The 19,438-nt window shown below is 42.3% G+C and overlaps 1 protein-coding gene across 1 annotated transcript in view; it reads left to right on the forward strand.

The window, feature by feature from the left end:
• Window positions 1-422: 422 nt before the first annotated feature.
• LOC147610968 (uncharacterized) overlaps window positions 423-19,438 on the forward strand; it is a 62,860-nt gene continuing 43,844 nt past the window's right edge. The window contains exons 1-3 of the mRNA XM_086785621.1: window positions 423-683; window positions 1,032-1,155; window positions 1,588-1,656. Coding sequence (XP_086641747.1) covers window positions 609-683; window positions 1,032-1,155; window positions 1,588-1,656 — 268 coding nt within the window. The 5' untranslated portion in view covers window positions 423-608. The remainder of the gene's footprint in view (window positions 684-1,031; window positions 1,156-1,587; window positions 1,657-19,438) is intronic.

The raw sequence follows: 19,438 nt of genomic DNA on the forward strand, positions 1-19,438 counted from the left end.
ACTTTGGAATATATTTCACTACAAAGAGTCAATGTAGTAAGAAATCTCATGACATCAGTATTAATAAACTTAGTGAAAATTTACACTTCACTTTATGAATTTTAAAGAATGTTTACATCTTTATTTCACTTATATATATTTTTAGGGAATAAAATTAATTGATTAATGGCCAATGAGGTGATAGCTCAAGTGGTGAAGGTGTTTGCTTAGGACCAAGAGGTTGTTCAAAACCTCCCTTGGTGCTTCCTCGACAACATCCCCTATGGGTGGATTAATAAGCGCCTACAAGCGGCTATCTACGGGCGGTGAAATTTGATAAATATGGGAAGATCTTGGGCCAAAGGCCAGTTGAAAAAAATTAAAAATAAATTGATTAATGGTTTATCTATCTTAATTAAGAGTGGGTTGTAGTACGGGAAAAAAAACTATCCAAGATAAAATCCTTAAAATATTTGATGCTTTTGCTGTGCGAATAGTAAGCATTTTATACTGGTAATTAAAATAAAGGCCCTTGTCTACCATAGCTGCAGGATTCGTTAGGTCTTATGAGCAGAAACACTTGAATCGCGATCACTTGGTAGATCGCCTACACAGTCTACTTTAAGCCCATGGAACCGCGGAGGATGCCCCTTTGCTATTTGCTTCTGCTCACAACCGCAGTCCTTTCCAGCTTTGCCCCAGAGGTATGATCTCTTCCTACTCAGAAAACGCAAAAAGAGCGAAGAGTACAAAATGCGAAAAGCAGAAAAGAAAACGTTTACTGCACATCTTCCGATTCACAATTGCTCACATACGATGCTTATGTAACTCCACAACAACAGGGTTTAAATAAGACAAAACAAGAGATTAAGCCGTTCTTAGGGACATTTTGATGGATGAATCAACATCTAAGCTTACCTAAATTCTCTATAAAGTGGAAAAAATCCCTAAAACACCTGAATGGCACATGTCGCTGCGGTTTTTGGTTCTTTGTTTTGCAGATGTCAAGGTCTTTTTTGACTTCAATTTACTTTGTCTTTTCTTTTTTCAAGGTGTTTGGTGCAGACGACCTGGCGAATGGAGCCACCTGGAAAAAATCCTCGAAGTCCTCGGTTCTGTCATTGTTCAATATGAAAGGAAGAAGTAAATTCTGGAGCGAAAAAGTTATGCAGAGTGGTAAAGCAACTAATCATTATGATAGTTGGAGTGACTGATGTTGTCCTCATCCTCATCTTCAGCTTTGAAAAAACAATGTCATTGCCATTCAATATTATCAGCATCATCATTGTTGTCGCCATCATCATCATAATGCAACTAACTCATCATCATCGTTGGAGGTAGTTGTCATTGTTATCATCATCATCATTATACCCATCCTCATACTTGATAATTATGATAATTATCACCCTCATCTATTGCGGTAATGGTTGTTGTTATCATCATCATGATAATGCATATGTGCCACTGTGAAATCATCTTCACACATGGGGATGTAAAAAAATAAAGGCAAAGAAAACCTACAGAGGGACAAGTATGCTATTGAATTTCTTTTGTGCCTCGTTAATGCCATGCTGATTTTTGTTTTAATTTTTTTTTAATTTTTTGCAGATTTTGAAGACCTAGAGCGACCTGGTTCTGGGTCTCGCAGGGCTGCCTTGTTGAATTTTACCATGGCAGGTACAGTGTCTCTTGCTGGAACACCACCCTTTTGTTTGCTTTTCCAAGTTTCACAAGTGAGGATTTGATGCATGTACTTATGAATTGCAATAATAGTCACGAAAGGCTAGAAAGTTTGCTTCATTTACATAAGATGAAAAGTATCCTCACAGCATGGTCCAAGGCCAAGTAACATATACGAGGGGGTTGACAGGTATTGCTAGTATGTGCAAGGTCCCAAGGGTTCATGTCTAGCCCATCCCACTCTCTCCGACGCTGATCTGAGGATTCATTGACCGATGGTGTGTCACGGGCTCGTGGCTAGCACAAAGGATGATACCCATCCTCTTATATGCAGAAAACATAGTCCTCATCTTGGACTTAGCCGATGGTTTCTAACGACACCTGGATACATTCGTGATGAGAGGGACTCGGTAGTAAATTTTGGGCAAGATTATGCTTTTGAACACCTTCTACCTTGTTGTTGCAGCTAGACATTCTTTTATGTCCAGAGCAGATGTGGTTGAGTTGGTTAGGTCATATGTATATTTGGGCACTTTTATGGGCCCGCTCTTTACTATGCGTCCAATCGTTTAGGCATGGCTAGCGCAGAGAGATCCGCCCTTGCTCACTTGCAGACGGGATTTTCAAGCCCATTTCTTGGAACCTAGTACCAAATGGTGGCTATTTGATACTTTGGTTCACCCAACAGTAATGTATGGGGTGTCTTGCTTGAGACCAGATTTGGGAGAGGACTAGAGGATGACTTGAGTGTAACCACACACGAGTGGGAGGAGAGAGAGAGAGAGAGAGAGAGAGAGAGATGATGATGATGATCAACAAGATAGTCAGCACAAGATTAAAGGTAATCAACACAAGATTAAAGGGATTGAGGAAGTACAAGATGTAGTGGAAAGCATAAATTCATTATAGGAGTAGGTCCTTTTTATAGGAGAGACCTCATTACATATTCTAAAGCATATGCTAGATATGATGCCACCGCATATGCTAAATATGATCCCATGATGCCACCACATATGCCTTTTAAGAGGTTGTTCCCACACAAGAGACTTATACATACTAGCTGCTGTTCACACATTGAAACCGCTTTTTTTGAGGTCTACATTCATTGCTAGTTTACTCAACTACTTAGCACTTGTTTATTCCCACATTAATCACTATTATTTAACATTCCCCCCCATAGTGATAATGTGGCTAGAAAGCCCAGTCATCTTGGACTAGGTTTCCAATGTCGTGGATTCTGTATAGTGTCGGCCTTCTTCAACTATGCATTTGGCTTCCTTGGCCTTTCGTTCCTCAGCAAGTTCGTGACGACTTTGTTGCTCCATTAAGAGAAGAACGCGTTTAAATTCTGTGGGATCCTGCTCTTTAGGCTTTTTTGCATCTTTTCCTTGTTGAAGTTGTAGCTTTAGCAATCTGTTTAGCTCCATCAGCTCTTGGATAAATCTTTGTTGCTTTGTGGAAGCGTTGTTTCTTCTTTGGTGGTGTCTTCTTGGATACTTTCTTCTTTGATGGTGTCTTCTTTGAAGCTTTCTTCTTTTTCTCTTGACATGGTGGATGATTGGGTGGTTTTTCTTGACCTCAATTTTACCATTCATGGGATTCATATGGAATACTGAGTGGACACAAAAGTTACGAGGTATTGTTGTTGGGTAGGAGGGCTGCTAGCCTGCACGCGCGCGCGCGCGCACACATTTTTTTTTTTTTGTAAAGCTTCATGTCATTAATTACAAGTGGGAAACCTCAAAACGAGGAAAACCCACCAAAAAGACCATATGCAAGGGAGACTACTAGAGTGTTCACTATGTTCAGTGTGAACATAGTTAAACATCTAAAAACAATCTGTAAAAAGAGCATACAGAGATGAGTCAATCTCATGAAGAGAGAGACAGTCATATAAAGATTGCTGAAGAGAGGAACGGAAGAATGAGTAAGCATCCAAATGAGGCCCAGCAAAAACTATCCTGTTGCGAGATTGCTAGGTAGTCCATAAAGCCCAGTAGCGAACCCAATCAAAGAAGACTTTATAGGATCTAAGGGGTGAAGGGAGAAGACTGAAGATCCAAAAGTATTTCCCAAAGGGTGCCTGTCGGAAGCGGGCTCTCAAACGTGCAGCAATCCGATCCAATAAAGTCCTGGTCAGAGGACAACTCCACAAAAGATGAAAGACTGTCTCTTGAGAAGCACCACAACTATGACAAGTTGAAGGTGCCAAAAGTCGCCTAGCCAAGAAAAGGCCGACTGGCAAGACTCCAATCAAGCATCTCCATAAAAAAAGTCTACTTTTCAAAGGAAGACTGCATTTCCAAAGAGAATGAAGCCGCTGTTTCCACCAAGCCTGACTTTTATGAAGATGCCAAATCTGATTCGCATGTTCTTGAACTCAAGAGGCAGGCAACAAGAGATGATATATCGAATGAACCGAAAGTTTAGCCATTGATAAAGGGCCTCGTGCAGGTTGTTCTCTTCTAAGGCTCCAATCAACCAAACGATCAGAACGATCCAAATCTGCAATTGGTTCAAAAGGAGCAAGAAGCTCTCGAATAAGCTGCCAGATTGATCTATAATGCATCCCCAGACCAATTTTTCTGGCGGCAACCACAAAAGAAAGCACATGGCCACCAGCATCCAAAACATCATCAATAAGATAAACTCCTTTCTTTGAAAGGAAATATGCCTTCCTAGACTCACGTAAAGCCAAGGGTACATCAAAAGCCTTTGACCAATGAATACTCTCAAGGCGAAGCGAAGAAGATTGTGCATTAAGCCTGGGATTCCAAAAAAGATATTGCGTAACCTGTTTCCAGGCAAAAATTAACTTAGATGAAAGAGGGTAGCCGGCAATTTTTCCATCGAAATGGCTGAAAATTGCATCCCAATACGTAACAGTCCACTTTCCAAAAGCAGGTGAAGACATAGACTTACACATATGACCCAACATAATAGCCCATGGCTGGCGCTGTTGTACAAATTCCAACAGCAAAGTGGATTTACGAGCAAGCACATGAAAATGAATATTCAATATGTTCAAGCCACCATGTATCTTTGGAGAACACATCTTTGGCATTGACAAAAGACGAAGACCCTTTTTACGATGTTGAGTTTTCCACACAATTGCCATTGCCAGAGACATAAACCGATCTATATCAGCTTTCCTCCACATAATCAATGGAAGAAAGAACTGTATGTAAGCCATTACAATAGCCTGCACTATCCTGAGACGTACATGAAGAGGCCAAGTGGAAAGCTGCCAATAATCAATTTTGCGATTCAATTTTAGCATAACCCATTGAATCATTTGTGAAGATGACAGCTGCCAATCCAAAGGGTAACCCAAATGACGAACGATATGTCCACGAGGAGGTATTCCACCGGGCCACAATACATGATGCCATTGCTGCACGTTAAGCGCAAGCAAGGTAGACTTACGGAAATTCACTTTCAAACCAGCAGCCAGACCAAAAAGTTCCAAAGCCTCCATTAATCTCTGAAGATCTTGTTGCGTATTCTTGGGCATAAAAAAAGAATCATCAGCATAAGCCTGAGCCAGGAAAGTATGCCCAGCAGGAAGCTGTAAGCCATGCAATTCATTAGTAGCTTGCAAAAAATCCAAGTAGCAAAGAAAAGGATGTGTGGCAATAGCAAACAACAAGGAACTAAGCGGACAACCCTGGCGAACTGAACGTCCCAATTTCCAAGAATCCGATAGAGAAGAGCTCAAAATCAAAGAAGCATCACTGTCATTATAGAGCCAATACACAATATTTTGCCACTTCACACCGAAACCAAGATAACTCATAGTCATAGCTATATAGTCCCAATGCACAGAATCAAAAGCTTTCTCGATATCAACCTGCAAAATGAGTACATCCTGCGTAGTGTATTTGGCATATTCAATGGCAATATAAGCATTAGCCAAATTATCATTGATTTGCCTTCGAGGCACAAAACCATATTGCGCAGGATGCAAACCATCATGTAAAAATCCTTTAATACGATTTGCCAACATCTTAGTCAGAAGCTTATAGATGACAGGCATAAGAGTAATGGGCCTCCAATCAGAAAAAGCTTCACAAAGATCCCGTTTAGGGAAAAGCTTAACCAGTCCTTCTTTCCAAGAAGATGGTGTACATCATTTGCCCAAGCTTCATTGATCATATACAGCAATGATTGTTCCAGGTGAGACCAAAAAACATGGAAAAATTCCACTGTCAATCCATCCCATCCGGGAGATTTCCATCGACCCATTGAACGTAAAGCATCTTTAAGTTCAATATCAGTGAACGGAGATTCTAATTCCAAAGCATCCTGTGGAGAAATAATGGGCCGAACATGATGCAATAAAGCATAACGAGCATTAAGTATGTCAGATGAAGTAGTTGACGGTTTAGCAAAAAGAGTTGCAAAATGCTGATTGGCTGTCACGTAGGCTGTAATGCCTGTGACCGACGGCAGACCGGATGGCCATGTCCGGGGTTCAGTGGGAGAGGACGCCCGTGCGGAGTCATGGGCATGCTCAATGCCCTTATACAATTTGATCGAAGAGAACTGTTCTTAAACTTACTAGCATGGTTTTCTCTTCTTTTTATTGCCATGCGTTGACATCCCACTGCTCGAGAGTTTGTGGTGATCTTTCGAGGGGGGAAAGAGCCTTTTTATATGTCACATCAATTGGTTTGGTGGTAATTTGATGGTATGGGACATCCAATTCTCACGGAATCGATTGTAGTCTTGGTGGAATGGGACGCCAAGGCTTGTGCATGTAACTTGACTCTTTGGCAGGTCTGTATGTACACTTGTCTGTAGTGATAAAGTGTGCAAGATAAAATTTGAACTTTGAGAATTACCAAATATAGCCATAAGTTGGGATAAAACCCAGTTACAGAGTTCGGAGAAGCTCTAGGTAGCAAGACCATGATGGTGTGCTAGTGCTAACAGAGTGATTTAGTTCCGGAGTGATCTAAATCTAGAGGTTAGCAGTAAGACTAGTTTGGTTGGATAGTTTCATGCATGGGGGACGCCCTATAGCATTTTGCAAGCGTAGTCTTGCCTATGTTCAACATAAGTGTGCGATTGTGAGCACATTTTAGTTGCTACCATATGAATTTGGGAAATATATTACTTTCCTACATAAGCAATTGTAATATTGCATGACAGGCTATTTTGCTTACGAAGTTCATGTGCGTGTAAACCCTATGAGTCGTATGATCCCTGGGAAATGAGTAAAAAATTTCTTGGATTTAATAAGGTTTTACATGGCAATAGTGAGTAGTATCTCACTCCAGATGAGCCTGGTTGTTGTTAGTATCGGATCCGACATATGTAGTGTACATAAACTCGGGCTGAGTTAGGATAGGAGGCTAAGCCGGAGAGCTTAGTGGTAAATCCTACTGTATCTGGTGAGTTTTGACTTAACCGGAGTGTTAAGAAGTAAACTCAAAGTCTGGGGCTGAACTGGAATGTTCAGAGGCAGACATATCTTTTGTTAAATCGAAGAATTTAGCAACAGATGAGCTTGGGGTGAACCATGGTACCCAGGAAAAAAGCTCTTCATACTAAAATAGTGCACAATAATTTTAGGGTGATAAAAGTCCATCGCAGGAATGTTTTACAACTTTCCATAGATGATAGATGAAGACCATGTACTTTACGGAGTTAAAGTACATAGGTGGTGACTTCGGCGCCACATTTTTTGTAGGAAGTCACCAGTGGTGTGGTTAGGTCGGCCGAGACTCCACAAGACCTATGCACTAGTTTTTAAGTTGACCTCCATGATAAGGACGTCCAAAAATTCGAGTTGTAATACTAGAAATTGTACTGCAATGTGCAATGGAAGGGTCAATTTATGTAGTCACTTCTGAGCAGCAAGTGACTTAATCATCTTGTTATAGATGGTTATATATCGTACTCCCACTCGGGGGAGGTACGCCATTGGGTACGGAGTTACTCACAGACTAGTATGGAGCTACTAGTGTGATGATAGTGCGTACGTAGTTACTCACTACTAATACATAGCTGCTAATAAAATTAAGATCCTCGAGTGCAAGATACTCTAGATCAACATTTTAAATTACCGAACCACAATACATGAGTATCGAGGTACTCATAAATATGTTGACGTTGCTCAAATCGAGGGACCGATTTGTTCGATGGTATGGAATAAGCAAGAGAGTGGAGTAACTTAAAAGTTACACATCACTAGTCCTAGTGAGTTATCGAGGTCATCCGTAGTTTGATGATCCCCTCTACCTACTATCAGATAACATTCAATTTTGCAAGCCCTGGCATTTAATACGTAGTGATTATGAGTTGGGTGTGAGATATGGTTATGAAGTTCTTACAAGAGTACTCGTTTATTTGCTAGTCATTGGTTATAGCTTGGTAGAGCTTGCCACCTGTGATAGGTAGGTAGCTTTGCCGCTATAATGAGGAGGCAGCAAATAATGTTCTCATAGTTATACTTCATACCAACACCAAACAGGGATAGGATGAAATTCCTAAGTTCATCATCACGAAGTACTGTGATGTTTGCATTTATATTGAATGTATGATGTAATGCGACATTGGGCTTGTGTAATTACCATCAATTATCTAGCAACCTATGGCTTCGCAGCAAGCTCAGTCATTATCTGTGGATTGATAATGTGGTTATTAGTGGTTTGGAATTTTTCTTGATAGATGGTACAATCCACCCAAATAATTCATAAGTGTGTAACCACTTATGAAGGGTAATAATATGCAACAATGAAGCACTTTGTTACAAGTGTGAAACCACTGATCTGTTGCAAAACAGTTTATCAATAATACCTCCATATGTGCGTAGACACTATACCACATCTTCGTTGCAAGATGTTTAAAAGTTTCTTGGAAGGACTCAAGAATAAAATATATTAAACACGGTCTAGATTTATTCTTGGACCTATGACACTAGCGCGTAGTCCGCTTGAGAGTAGAGTTTTTGAGGACAAAAACCTTTTTTGAGGGAAAGGAGGGATATCCTCAAATATCACATAAACTGGAATAGTTGTGTGAGTCCAGACAATACTTGAAGGGATGTGTCTGGTAATAGCAACAAAGAGTTGTAAGTGATTGGATGTAACTCCAGACACCCGCAGTGGTGCAAGAACCTTTATCAAACATCTCCACATACTATATGATCTGCCAGCATATATAGTATGGCATAAGAGATAGGAAGTTTGATTGTTATATTTGAAGGGAAATCTTCAAAAGTTACATTTACTCTGAGTTAGACTGGAGTTTAACCATCCGTAGATTGATGGTAGTTAGAAACTCAACAAGATTCTAGAGCATATGCTTGTGCAAAGAGGTTACTCTAAGAGAGAAGTATCTCTCAGCTTTGGAACTAATCCTTGTGATGCATGATTAGATTGGCTCTAGTTTATTTCTCCTATGGCCGTAGGGCTTTCCAAGGAGAAGTTTTAACAAGTTGGTGATGCAGCATGGTAGCGTAGTCTACAAATATCTAGTAGCATAGTCTAAGAACTTGCGCTACTAGAGTGCTCTCCAGTACATTAGCTTCTGTGCTAATGACATGATGCAAAATCAAGGCATGAAATTTGCCTTAAGGTTTTGGTTGAAATACCAAATCATGGCTTGTGTGAGCATGATCCTGTCTTTACAGAGGTCTGGCGTGCTGTACGCGTACGCACTTTGTCACAGCCGCGCCCACCTTCCTCACCGGCACGTAATGCTAGTCCGGAGAGACTGGCCGTAGGTGCGGCGGATAGCAAAGCGAGAGTTAGTCCGAAGAGGCTAGCCGAGCCTTCGGGGTATAGTTTTGATAGTCCAAGTGCGGGTCACCCTGGGATTCAGAAGACCTATGCACTAGTAAAAAGACAGTTTTATTGGCCTAGTTTGTTTAAGAACGTCCAGACTTATATGTTGAAATGCAGTAAGTGCCAGGCCAATAAACATGAACGTCTTAAGGTTGGAGAACTACTCCATCCACTGGAGATTCCTCAAGGGAAATGGGAAACATTTCCATGGATTTCATTACCGGTTTACCCAAGACGAGTCGAAGGAATGACTCGGTGTGGGTGGTAGTGGACAGGACTAAAATGGCAAAGTTTATTGCCACGAAGAAAAACTGTAAAAACGCCAGAGTTGGCAAAACTCTTTATTGAACATCTCTACAAGCTATATGGCCTGCCCGCAGATATAGTGTCGGATAGAGATAGAAAGTTCAATAGTCATTTTTGGAGGGAAGTCTTCAAAAAGTTGGATACTACTCTGAGTATGAGTACGGCAGATCATCCGGAGTCTGATGGTCAAACTGAAAGAGTTAACCGAATTCTAGAGGATATGTTGCGTTCTTATGATAGTAAGAAGCAATCTAATTGGGAAGAGTACTTGCCCATATTGGAGTTTGCTTATAACAACTCCAAACACTCAGCGACTAGAGTTACACCATTCATGTTAATGTATGGATTCCAGCTGAGATCTCCAATGGCTGTAGGCCTAGAAAAGGAGAAGATTCAATCTGTCAAGGATTTCCTTGAAGATATGAATGATATGCTCAAAGCTGTACGCGAGAGCATTCGTAGCGCACAGGATCGCGCTAAAACATTTGCCTATAAAGGACGCAGACAAGTGACCTTTGCAGAAGGTGACTTTGTATTTTTAAAGGTTCCTGCGCAGTCAGCAACCATGAAAACGGGAAAGTGTGATAAACTTTCTCCTAGATATTGCGGTCCTTTCAAGGTCCTTAAGAAGATTGGAGACGTAGCCTACAAACTTGAGTTACCGAAGAGTTCTCAAGTTCATCCTGTCTTCCATGTTAGTAAACTGAAGAAATCAGTTCACGGGTTAGAGAACGTAGTTTCTCTAGATATTTTGGTGGAATTGATCACTCCACCAAAGATACCACATGAACCGGAAAGGATTCTTGGGTATCGAGACAGACAAACCCGACATAAAGTGTACCAGGAGGTACTTGTTAAATGGACAGATAGGGATGAGGAAGTGGCAACCTAGGAACGTCGTAGTGCAATTTCCAAAAGGTTTCCCCAGTTTGTTTTCAAGGACGAAAACTCTTCTTAAGGGGGGGGTAATGTCACGTAGGCTGTAATGCCTGTGACCGACGGCAGACCGGATGGCCATGTCCGGGGTTCAGTGGGAGAGGACGCCCGTGCGGAGTCATGGGCGGCCAGGCTAGTGTGGACGGCAGGCCACACACTATATAGCCTGGGGGATGAGGGGCAATCCTCATTCTTCCTCTATGGCTGGGTGGTGAGCCAGAGGCCGTCCCCTCTTGTGGTAACGCCCGTAGCGGCGTTACGGGAATGTAACACTGGCAATATACGAGAGCTCCGACAAAGAATGAGTCCATTGACCATCAGATTTTTTCACCCTTCTGATGCATTCCTTTTGTCTTGAAGCATGTAGATTTTTGAAAAAATCTTTGGAAGAGCAACCCTTATCTATGATAGCTCGATGTCGCGAACGTGTCAACCATTTTTGCAATTTTCTCTGATCATTTAGCATGAGGAAATGCTTAGCCTGCATTAAAGATTCTTGTTCATTAGTATTTAAAACCCGAAACTGAGCAAGATCTGCTATAGATTGACATGTTTCTTTAGCCTGCAAGATCCGATCCTGCAAGTCGGCCATGTAATAACGACCATAATCACAGATCACAGCCTGCATCATGCGCTGAACAAATTGAAACCAAGCAATGTCAATATCCTCATGCATTTGAAGGGGCAAAGGCTCAATGGCTTGCAAAACCATTTCCTTGAAATCAGCATGCTCAAGATAACTGTTGTTTAAAAGCAACAGCCTATGTTTCTGAAGAATAGAAACATCTTGTGGCATATCAAAATAAAGGCCTAACCATAAGGGAGAATGATCAGAGAGTAACATGGAACGATCAATCCATAGCTTGCAAAGAAAATCATCGTATTGGTCAGCATGTAACAAGTACCAGCGATCCAGACGTGTCCAGATATGTGGAAAAGCATTGTGATTAAAAGTAAACCCTTGTAGACGAGGGAATACATGCTGCCATAGGTCCAAAATATTGCAGGAAGAGAGCAAATCATTCCATGTTCTGCGTTCAGCTCCAAGCATATGAGTTCTTCCAGTGGAATTAAATTCAGGAGATGGAGCATTATTAAAATCTCCACAAAGGAATGCATTATGGAGCCAGGGATAAGCCAACATTTGTGACCATATATTTGTCCTGTCAGCTGAGCTTTGTGGTGCATAAACTGCTGCAAATTCATAAATTTGTCCATACAATAAACATTGAATGACCATCCATCTGCCAGCAGAATCATTGTAGGCCAACATTGGTTGCAGATCATGCTTAACAAGCATAAAAACTCCCGAGTAATGCTGAGTGTCCGCATAAAATATATCATAACCAGCAAAGTGACCTGATTGACCCACTAAGGTATGCTGATTGTGTTCTTGCACACACACCAGATGAGGTTGCATTTTATGCACATAGTGCCAAAACAACCTAAATTTACTAGGATCACAAAGTCCTCTAATATTGTACGAAAGACATTTTATTGGCGCATCAAACATCAAATCTGTACAAAGGTATATACAGTGAATAGCCAGCAAAATCAATGCTGCATAACAACAACTGAATCAGGGAGAGAGCCCTCGCCCTGAATCAAGAGAGACTCATGCATATTCGTATCAACACACATATCCAAAGCATTTACATCGACATCCATACTCGAGGAAGCACCTCGAACTACATCCGACCATATTCTAGAAAGCATAGTCGATGAAGTGGAAGACTGTGCAATAGTGGCAGATGCAGTCCAATTACGTGAAGGAACGGGAGCACGACGAACCATAGTAGCTTTTTTCGGAGTTTTCCATTCAGCCGAAGATATTTTATCTTTTCCTTTATCCTTAGGTTGATTAGGCACGGCCAAAGAAGAAACAACTTGTGGAATAACTTTAGCTTTTCCTTTCTCTTTCTCCTTTTGAGTATTTCGAGTGGCTTGATTTGTTGGTATCTCCTTAACTTGAGTTGGCTGCACATTCGCTGAAATGGGAGGTACAGCAGATAACGACGGAGGATGCAGCAGAGAAGGACATTCAGAAGCCATATGCCCGAACTTATGACAAGTGAAACAAGCACCTGCAAAGACTCCCCAATTTAATTTGAAGTAACGTGCACCCATGCCACGCACATTTTCTACTTCAACAGCAATTGCAGGTGGTTGCTCATGGTCCGTATCCCACAAGATGCAAAATCTGTTTTTGTTTCCTGTAGGACGAGGTGCACAAACCACTTTGCCCAGAGTGGCTGCTATACCTGGCAAATGTTCCCTCAAATATTCCGGAAAATCCACGACCTCGACCCAAAATGGACAACGATGCCTAATCAAGGACTGATAGTCCTTGGTCGGGGACCAAGGTAACACATGTACCAACTGTACACCAAACATAAGGGGAGAAGTTTCAAGCATCTGCTGCTTATATTGACCATCAGACAGTAATACATCATAAAAACCCCTTGCTGCAAAGTGAACTCCATCTACAAAGGGTCCACCTAGAATGGACTGAATCCATTGAGCTACTTCTTGCGCAAAAGGCATTTTACCCGGAAAGAAGAGAATAATCCCTTTCTCTGAGTATCTATGCAGAGGAGACACAATCGTCGGCAATTTAATCTTGTAACTGAAAGAAGGAGGCGGGTCCTTCCATTTGACACGACTGTCTACAAAGTCCTCACATAAAGCCTCATATACAAACTATGCATCCGACGAATCTTGCTTAATCATGGTGACAGATTCAATTGCAGCATGCTGCCTCTTGTTACTGTCTGCAGCATTATCCCGGCGAGCATAGGTCATAACAGTCTCAGACATAATTGCAAGAGTAAAGTCTGTACAACACTGCTAAACAACTTTTTTTTTTAAAATGAAAGCTGTATGCTGTATACAGGAGCCTTTAAAATTTCTGCTGATGCGAATCAAAAAGAATGATGAGTAAGCTGGGTTCACACCTGAACTAGCAGGGAGTGGACATGACCAACAAAACCCCCCTCAAGTGAATGGTGTGAACGAGTAGCAGCAAGGTGATAAAGTTGTGAATGCTGCCCTGCACTATGCTCCATAGTAAGAGTGAACTGCAGTGCCAATGGGAAAAGCAAGCACTATATGACGAGGAAAAGGAGAATCCCCAATGTCATAGTGCTAATGCTAGAGCACAGTAGTACATAAACGCATCACCTGAAATGCATGGCAAAGATCATGTGGACATCAACTGCATCAAATCAAGAGACATCGCATAATACCCCGCTGAAGGCAAGCATCCAAATGCCAAGCTGAACTGCATGTAATCCACATCAATGCTCTATAACTGCACCAGTGATAAGCATAAGAAGAGGTAGCAGATATACGCATGTGTAAAGGCAACAGGATCCAGAAGTCATGCCTGTAAGACATGCAATGTAAGCTGCAAGAGTGAAACTCATCAATGGAGGATCCGATGATGAAAAATCAGCAATGGTAGGGCTGATAAAAGTAAAAATTCAGCAATGGGAAAAGCTGAAAATCGGGAGAAAAAGTGGGGGCTCGAGGTAGGCATCAGCCAATCCGATGAGAGGATGGGTAAACTCTTAGCGATGCCATGATCAGTGGCATGTATGGCAAGTGTAAAGATGCATAATCCCACAATGAATAATATACATGTGACATGTCAAAACCATGAGGGCAAGCCAACACTGGCCAAGTGTGTAAAAGGCACTGCCAGTAAACATCACATGTGAGAAAGTGACAATGTCAACACTGTAGAAACAATCCCGCTGCAAGGGAAAGAAACATAAAAGGCATCTCCAGTAGACATCACATAAGAGAAAGCGTCTAGCATAGACCATCATAAGGGTCAACAAGCATAAGTGACCATGAAGCATCACCAATTGCATGTTGGCAAGTAAAATCCCCCCCTGAAATGCATCTGCCAGATAATGCATACCATGGAGTACAGACTATAGAGCATAGTCATCAAAAGCAGCGGCATCAGAAGACATCTCTGCAGGTGATGAAGATGTAAGGGTCAAGGTTGATACATGTGTAGCCAAATTGGCTTGATCTGCACCTGTGGAAGAAGATGCCAACTTCTTCTTTTTTTCACTCTCATTCCTGCATTCCTCTATGGTGTGCCCTGTTTTCCTGCAATAATTACAACGCTTTTTCTTTTCAGGCTTGTCCTCTGTCGTCTTGGGAGGATCCGATGAGCTAGGTTTAGGCCCAGATCTATTCCCACGAAAGGGAGCAGCCATTGCTGACTCAACAGACATCATGTTCCTGTTGGAACGAGATTGCTCTTCACTGAGCAAGAGAGTCACAAGGTTGTCAAAAGTGAATGCATTAGGTGCATTGCCAGCCAACAACCGCAAAGTGGTCCTAAATGTCTGATAAGAGTCGGGCAAATTACGCAAAACTGTCTGAGCAAGAGAGTCACAAAACTGTCTGAACAAGATAGCCATCAATGTTAATGAGCTGCTCTCGTAGGTCTTTCACATGCGTAAGGTACTGATCGATAGAGTCACCTTCAAGCATGCGGTCAGCTTGCCCCGAAGGTAAGCTACACGAGCCTCATTGCGACCTGAATACAAAGCCGCCAAGGTATCCCAAGCACCCTTTGCAGTGATGCAGGAACGAATGTGCGGAATGATATGCCTGTGGCACGAGAGAGCAATCAATGCATGGGCCTGAGCATCCCTAGCATCCCAAGTACGTTGTTGTTGAGTAGGAAGAAGACGAGGAGGTGGACCTGTAGGAGGGTGAGCGGGAATCACTTCACCTTCCGCTGGAGCAGGTGCAATGCCATCCACATATAGCCATACATTCTTGTCAACCAAAACATGACACATCATATAAGCCCACATAGGGTAGTTATCCCCATTGAGCTTGTCCTCTTGAGATAGCATTCCAAAGAGGTCATTATTATTGTTGGCCATGATAACACAGCAACACAAGTCACCACGAGTAGGCAATGCCCAGCAAAACCGTAAGAATGTGGGAGATAAATAGCAGGATAATCAATGGACTGAAAGGGAACTCCTTCACCATGAGAAAAACATATGCATGTTCCAAATCTGCAAGTGTACTGCACGATGATGCAAATCTGTCAAAGTGTTCACAATGGCATACATATACTGCAACAAACCACAAATGTATACATGTGCCGTGAAAAACACGATCAGCTGACACCTGTAAGAGTTGCAAGTGCTCAAATCTTGGCAAAATCAAAGGTAAATTGGTCGAATGCTCCAAAAATGGGCTCAATGTAGAAAACCCCCAATTTTTAGGTAGCCAATTAGACCAAATTTGAACTGGATCTGCACCTATAAATCTGCTAAAGCAATTGTCACCTGTACCAAATGCTGTAATGTCCCAAAAAATTGGGGGAAATGCCCCAATGCCAAGTAAATGTGTCTGTAACACCCAAAATTGGGGGAAATGCCCCAATGCCAAGTAAATGTGCCTATAATACCCAAAATGTCTGCAAATAGTGCCGATTTTTGCAAAATAGTGCCAATTTTCGCAAAATCCCCAAATTTCTAGTGCAATTATGCACCAAATCTGCTGAAATCAATGCCAATATGTGCCAATGTTGCAATTGCAGGCTCAATGGTGAAAAGCCCCAAATTTCATCAGGCAGATCTGAGATTTCAATAGGTCAAAAATTTGCAAATCCCACAAACCTTGCAGATCTGAGATTTGGAGTTGCTTTGGGCAAATCTGAGATGCAAGTGCTATACAGAGCGGCGAGTTGTGAGGCGGCGCACAGCAGTTCAACAGGGTGGCGCAGAGATCTGGGCAATGTTGGGTAGCGTCGTACGGCGGCGCAGATCTGAAGGTGAAGGTGAAGGTGGCGACTGCGGCGGCGGCAGCGGCGCAGATCTGTTAGATTTGGCGAAGGCGGCTGATGTACAGTCAACGGGGGCACAGTCGACGACGGTGCGGCGCAGGCAGCTGCCGTACAGTCGGCGCAGGGCGTCGTCGTTGCAGGTGACGCAGGGTGGCGCTATTGCAGGTGGCGCAGGTACAGTTGACGCGGTGTATGGGCTGCAGCAAGGCTGCGACGGTAGCTTCGACGCAGATCTGAGCGACGGCGGCGGCAGCAGGGCAGCTGAGGGCGGATGCAGAGGACAGTAGGAGAAACCCTAACCCTAATGCAGGATGCAGCCTAACCCTAATGCTCTGATATGTGCAATAGGCTGAAGCAAGAGGAGAAGCTCAAGGGCAATGGGGGTAACCCTAACCGTAGCAGCACCTTGCTCTGATACCAATGTTCGGTAGGAGGGCAGCTAGCTTGTACACACACACACACACACAACCTCAAGCACAGAGAAACGTGAGTGCTGGAAAAGATATACTCAATAATGATATCAAATGAAAGTACAAGTGAGTACTAAAAAGCCTAGGGCTAAGTGTCCAACACACATGAGTGTGTTCACACGGGGAAAAAACCTGTGTCCAGTCATAGGGAAAAAGTGCCCGTGAGTAAGCTGGGTTCACACCTGAACTAGTTGGGAGTGGACATGACCAACAATTGCGAGCATTTGGGATCTTCGTTGAGCAGGATTTCTATTTTTTTAAAAAGCATTTGGAATTTTTTTCTCAAGGTTGGGAGGGGGAAAGTAAAAAAATAAAAATAAAAAATCGCACCGTACGATATTGTATGGTACGGCACCGTACAAATTGTATGGTACAAATAGGTTCATACCGGTACGAGAAACAACCCTGACCCTATTCCACCACTAATGGAAATGCGTAAGTTTGTGAATGGATTACAACCTTAGCTTATGCAAGCAGTGTATATGGTTGGTCCGAAATCTTTGGAGGAAGCCCAAGACAAAGCTTTGCAAGCCAAGGCTTTGTACATGCCTTGGATGGAGGGCACGACAAAGAATGATAACCGGGATCCACCTCAAAGAAGTTTAAAGACATATTCCAATCAAGAACCAGGCCTCAAGAGAAGAAGGATATGAGTGAGGACAAACCTCCACTCTTTCGAAGCAACTTGAGGAATATGCCAAAGAAGGAAAGTGTTTTCAATGTGGAAAGAAGGGACACTTGGCTGCAAATTGTCCCGACAAGCCAAAGCAAGAAGCGAGAGATCGGAAGATCATCAGATTGACATCATGCTAGGAAGTTCGTCAAGTGATTCACAGTGGTAGCTAGTCCATTGCAAGATTCGACAAAAAAAGCTGTGGGATTTCGGTGGATAAAAGCTGAAAAAGAATCCTTTGAAGCATTGAAATTCTATGCTAGCAAAGGCCCAGTATTGATTATTCTAGATTTGTCAAAGCCTTTTGTGATTGAATGTGATGCTTCAAGAGATTGCATTAGAGCAGTCTTGAACCAAGAAGGCCATGACTGTGGTCTATGAAAGTTGAAGACTCCAAGGAGTTGAAAAGACTGCACCCATACATGAGAAGGAATTGATGGCTATCAGTTATGCATTGAAGATCTGGAAGCATTACCTTATGGGTGTTGAGTTTGCTATCAACACGGATCATCAAAGTCTTAGGTACTTCATGTCTCAACGTAAGATATCCGAAAAGCATATAAGATGTGCTAGTTATTTGGCCCAATTTCATTTTCAAATTATGCATACTCATGGAAAAGACAACAGGGTAGCAGATGCATTATCTTAGAGACCCATGAGCCATACGGTTTCTATGGGTTATCATATGGACTTTACTTTGATGTAAAATCTTTATGCTACCGATGAGGACTTTAAGGATATTTGGAACAAGTTGCAGAATGCAGATTTGATGACCTCTTATGTCATCAAGGAGGGTTTCCTTACGATGCAAACCCGTTTATGTGTGAAAGGATTTGAGGCCAATAGTGATGGAGGAATGCCATGCTCCACCCTACATGGGGCCAGGGGCACAGAGGCATCTTGACTACAACTCAAGCTTTGGAGAGCTACTTTTATTGGCCTAGCATGAGAAAGGACATTGAACGAAATGTTCGAGAATGTTTGATATATCAGATGGTCAAGTTTGATCGACAAAGCCGTAGGATTATTGCAACCATTACCAATTCCGAATGTTCCATATTGCTATGGATTTTATCCTTGGATTACTAAAGTCAAGGAATGGGAATGATGATGGTATATGGACCTTTTCAGATTACCAAGAACAACGATGTATGTTATTGGTTGGAACTTTCAGATTATTGGAGGATCCACTAGAGGTGGAAGAGCAAGAAGAAATTTTGCAACCGGAACAGATTGTGTTTCATTCTGTGAGAAAAAGAGAAAAGACAGTGGTTAGAAAGTTCCTCTTGAAATTCAAGAATTATTCGCCTTTGGATGCGAAATGGATGCTAGAGGAGTACTTCAAGGACTATCCAGAGATACTTCAAGCTTATGAGGAAGCGGTTGGTCCAAATGTATTTGAAATACATGAATAGACGTCTTGCGAAAAAGACAGATTCAAGAGGGAGGGATTGTACCTCTAGCCATCTTCATTGTATATATATTGGAATGGAATTTATCATTATTTTGCTTATCTAATGGTTAAATTGGACATGCTCTAGTTTGAGTCTATTGTATACCAGATGACCCAAGGAGTGAGATTTGTATTTGGGTGGCAACGATGCCAGGTGACCCATTGGATGGCCTTTATGCCAGATGTCTTCGATGCCATAGTCAGGCGGTCAATGTGACCAGATAGCCCAGATGATTGTTGATGAACAGTCGGGCGGTCAATGCGACCAGATAGCCCAGATGACTATTGATGAACACTCGGGTGGTCCTAGTGACTAGATGG

The sequence above is a fragment of the Cibotium barometz genome, chromosome 48 (genome assembly GCF_041138505.1).
Source record: "Cibotium barometz isolate CiBa-2024 chromosome 48, ASM4113850v1, whole genome shotgun sequence".
Classification (NCBI taxonomy): Eukaryota; Viridiplantae; Streptophyta; class Polypodiopsida; order Cyatheales; family Cibotiaceae; genus Cibotium; species Cibotium barometz.